This window comes from Lotus japonicus, chromosome 5 (genome assembly GCF_012489685.1).
Source record: "Lotus japonicus ecotype B-129 chromosome 5, LjGifu_v1.2".
Classification (NCBI taxonomy): domain Eukaryota; kingdom Viridiplantae; phylum Streptophyta; class Magnoliopsida; order Fabales; family Fabaceae; genus Lotus; species Lotus japonicus.
This window is the reverse complement of record NC_080045.1, coordinates 10,350,377-10,354,534: the sequence shown is the minus strand read 5'-3', so window position 1 is coordinate 10,354,534 and position 4,158 is coordinate 10,350,377. Positions and strand designations below refer to the sequence as shown.

At 37.1% G+C, this 4,158-nt stretch overlaps 1 protein-coding gene across 1 annotated transcript; it reads right to left on the bottom strand.

Moving 5' to 3' along the window:
- Positions 1–656: 656 nt before the first annotated feature.
- On the bottom strand, positions 657–1,894 carry LOC130719060 (putative F-box protein PP2-B12). The gene is made up of 3 exons (XM_057569708.1): positions 1,617–1,894; positions 1,400–1,518; positions 657–1,059 (listed from the first exon to the last, which is right to left on the bottom strand). The coding sequence occupies exons 1-3, from the start codon at positions 1,863–1,865 to the stop codon at positions 657–659; spliced, it is 771 nt and encodes a 256-aa protein (XP_057425691.1). The 5' UTR covers positions 1,866–1,894.
- Between the last annotated feature and the right edge of the window lie 2,264 nt (positions 1,895–4,158).

Below are 4,158 nucleotides of genomic sequence, written 5' to 3'. Positions count from 1 at the left end.
TAATTGAGTTGTCAATTTCTTACTGGTGGGACAAGGTTTGAGATAGAGAATTGAGACAGAGGATTTGGACTCAAATAAATGACATCAATTTGTGCTCTAAGGCAACATATTTCAAGTACTATTATTACTCATGCTACGCATATTGTTTGGTCAAATTTTTTTATTCGCTCTTTCTATATCACTCACAATTTTCATTTATTAGTTCTAGCTATCCATGAGGGTGTAAACACTCAAAATGATAAGTAAGAGAAAGGTGTCCCCGAAAGATAGCTCAAGTGGTAAGAGTTAGAGACATAAGGGTTGGATGGGATGAAGGGTGAAGGGTCCCGAGTTCGAACTCAGATGAGGGATTAATTTACTAACATTTCTAACAACTAACATTTTCCTATAAAAAAAATTACGAGAAAAGAATAAAAGAAATCAAGATATAAAGAACAATAAAGTATAATAGGAATGAATGCATATGCATTTTTGAAGTGTTTTCAAATTAGGATTGAATGATTACACAAGCAAAGGGAATAAAGAACAAACAGACACATAATAAGTTTATTTGGTCAAAAACTAAGAAATGAAAAAGAAATTTATTTGGAGACCATATTTTCTACCACAAAAGTTGCAATACCCTTAACATATTTTCTAGGGCTATCTACTATTTTTCATGGGATGAGAATTTTAGGCCTAACTTCTATTCCTTCAAGATAGAAACTGCCATTCCCCTCTATCATCATAACACACATCTCTACTTCACCATCTTCTTGACCTGAATTGAAGAACTCCCCTATCTCAATCTCCAACAAGCCATCACTTCTGACATTTCGAAATATGAATGTACTATCCATAGCTTTTGACCTCAAGTCCAAACAAACCGCCTTATAACATATATGGCCTCCAGAAATGTTAATCAATAAAAACATAGGTTTGCAGTGAAATCCATGAGCATTGATCAACTTAAAAACAAGAAAAGATGCATATTGAGTGTTTGAGGACAAATCAACAGTATTTATCTTCCCACAAATAACAGACCTGGACGCAACTTTAAGCTTGGCAACTTCTTCAAATCTGTTCAATATATAGGTTGACAACATTTGTACATAAGAATGATGTGGTACAAAAATATAAACATTCACAACATAACTCGTAATTAAATGACAATATACCTTACTCAAAAATTTAAATAATCTTATCATAAGTAGGCTTTATGTTTAAAATAAATGAATTGGAAATAAAATTCACCGATCTTTTACTTAATTCTTATAAATATATTATTGATGCATTAAAGGTGAGATTAATTAACATTGTGACTTTTGTTTGATAAGTCTTATCATTAATTAATAAAATAAAATAAAATAAAATGAACTCCACAAAAAACTAGAAGAAAATTCAATACTGAAGAGCTGACCTAGACTCAGGGAGGGTGACCCAGTGGCAGTAACGTTCATCGTCACCGCTAGAAATGTAGAGAGCTCTGGCAGCAAGCATGTAACATTTCTTCCCACTCTTCCTGTCCAATTGAAAGCTCTGCATTTCAGAAAATTAGAAAACAACCAAAGCTTAATTAATACTCATAAAAGCCCTAATCTAAGAAATGATCATACTAGATTGATGAGATTATTTACCTTTTTACCCTGGTCAATGATGATAGGGTGATCAGAGAGAGCGAGATAGAGAGCTTTTTTTGAAGGAGCGTTGGTCAAGGAAGGAGACATGGAAATGATGGAACGATAATCAGAAGGGAGAAAATGATCCCAAATGGTATCAGAATCAGCGGCAGAGCAGAAGATCTTAGAAATGACTGAGATCCTGGCAACATCCAACGGAGTAGTGTGGCACAGAATATCAGCGATGCATCCTTCCGGCAATTCCATATCTTACTCTTTTCTCTCTTAACCTTCTTTGAAGTAATTGTTGTGCATCGCCCTGATTGTGTGTCCCAATCAATCTTTTATATATAAAATCAATTGCTTAACTCTTAAGCTTATACTACACGTGTACGTACTTGATCTCCTGAATATGTGATCTTAACACCACAAACTCACACTAATGACACGTGATGTACTCACAACACAAATTATTTTCACAATTTATTATATGAAATTAAAAAAAAAGATAATTTATAATTAAAATTAGAAAAATAAAATGAAAAGCCAAACATATCCACCAAATCTAAAATTCATATGATTTGTGTCTTTTTTGTTTGGACCCACATTGCAAACTTTGGGCCTCTGAGCCCACTTTCATATTTGGAATGAAATATCGCATAGTTGACAAAAACAAAAAACTGGAGCCTTCAATGCTAAATGGCACGTCGTTTTTGTCTCTCCCCTAACTCTCTCTCTCTCTCTCTCTCTCTCTAACAAAACAACATTCAGAAAGAGAGATCTGATCCGGATGGTTTGTTCTCAACACGAACACCTCATCATCATCATGTCTGGTGCTGTAACAATGGCGTCGCACTCGTACGCATGGAGCACCGCACTCATCAAGATCTCCCCATACACCTTCTCTGCCATCAGAATCGCCGTCGCTTTCGGCGTCTCTATCCTCGTCGTTGTCTGGTACTCACGCTCTCCTCTGGTTCACGCTCTCTCCATTTCCGATTTCGCTATTCCCGTTTTTCTCACCTTTGTCTTTTCTTGTGAAGGGGAATTTGCATCACTGGTAGTAGCTTGATCGGAGCTGCAATTAAGGCTTCACGAATCACTTCTAAGAATCTCATTAGGTAAAATTGCCAATATGCTTTTGCACGCACGCTTTCTATTTTTTTCCCGATTATTAGGGGATGTCTTGACACCAGACGCTCTACTTCTAGTTACTGTTGAAGGTATGAAAAATGATAGAAATGGGGGTTTGAATAGCGTTTTACAACTAAAAACTCAACCCACTTGAGATTTAAATAAATCTCTTCGAACACCAAAGATAAGAGTGCAGAGATAAGAGATAAGGAAAGCACACAAATGATTTTATCCTGGTTCACTTGATAAATCCCTCAAGCTAATCCAGTCCACCCGTTAAGGTGATTTCTTCCTTCTTAGAATGAAGGCAATCCACTAATCAGTGTTTTGTTACAACTGCACTTGCTACCTGCAAAGTGACTAACAATACACTGACTTAGCTAACACTAAGATTCACTCTCTTAGTCTTCTCTAGGATCCGACCAACCTTGATCTCCTAAAGGTAAAACAAACAACTGTTTGAAAGTATTGGGTTTACAATTAAGTGCTTCTACAAAAGCTGATAGTAAACACACTTAGTTCTATTTGAAGAAAGATTGCTAAGAAGATTTTGAAATATTTCTTGCGCGTGAGTAAGTTTCTTAGGCGGCATCTTTCAATCTTCAGCCTTCTTTATATACTCCAAGGATTAGGGTTTGAACGTTGCATGGAGATGCTACCGTTGGAGGGCAGATCTGGAATTTCCAAGTTCTGCTATGGCTGAATCAGTTAGGTAAGGTCGTCAGGAATGGTACAATTGCTTTTGTACTTTGGATAGCGACATGACCTTCAACCTTGTTGACTTCTGATCAGAGGGATGCTTCATCTTGGAACTTGTGAAGCTTGATGATCAGAGTCAGAGGGAAGCTTGGATCCTCTGTCTTTTGTACCTTCTGCTTCTGGACTCAGAGGAGAAGTACTTGGTCTTCAGAGCCAGCTTACTCTTGGACTTCAGAGTCTTCACTACTCAGCTTCTGATGCTTCAGAGCGTCTGATCCTTCAGAGCGTCTGATCCTTCAGAACGTCTGATCCTTCAGAGCTTCTAGTAAGCGGAATCCATATCAGAGCTTTGTAATCTTCAGATCTTCTGAAGCTTGATCTACTGTTCAGATTGAACATAGTACGTGTGAAATTGTTGCAGAGGTTACTCTTTGAGCATTGTGCTTCTGATTCTTGTGAGATAGGTCCAGAGTCTTGGCATGTCATTTGAACACTCAGAAAAACAACGTTAGAGTACCATAATTGTACATACTTAATAGTTAACTTGTAATCATCAAAACATAGAGTTGTACTACTAGATAAAAACTTGATCTTACAACTGTGTTTTCCTTAGCGACAATCTCATTTCATGGTCCTCCAAGTGGCAACCCACCCTCTCTTGCTCTAGTGTTGAAGCTGAATACTGGGGTGTTGCTAATATTTTCTCCTGAGTCATGTTGGATCTGCA

Coding starts and splice junctions, on each gene's coding strand:
- LOC130719060 (XM_057569708.1), bottom strand. CDS start 1,865: ATGGAATTGCCGGAAGGATGCATCGCTGATATTCTGTGCCACACTACT. Junction 1,519..1,616: donor TCATTGACCAGGGTAAAAAG/GTAAATAATCTC, acceptor TCTGAAATGCAG/AGCTTTCAATTGGACAGGAA. Junction 1,060..1,399: donor GTCACCCTCCCTGAGTCTAG/GTCAGCTCTTCA, acceptor TATATTGAACAG/ATTTGAAGAAGTTGCCAAGC.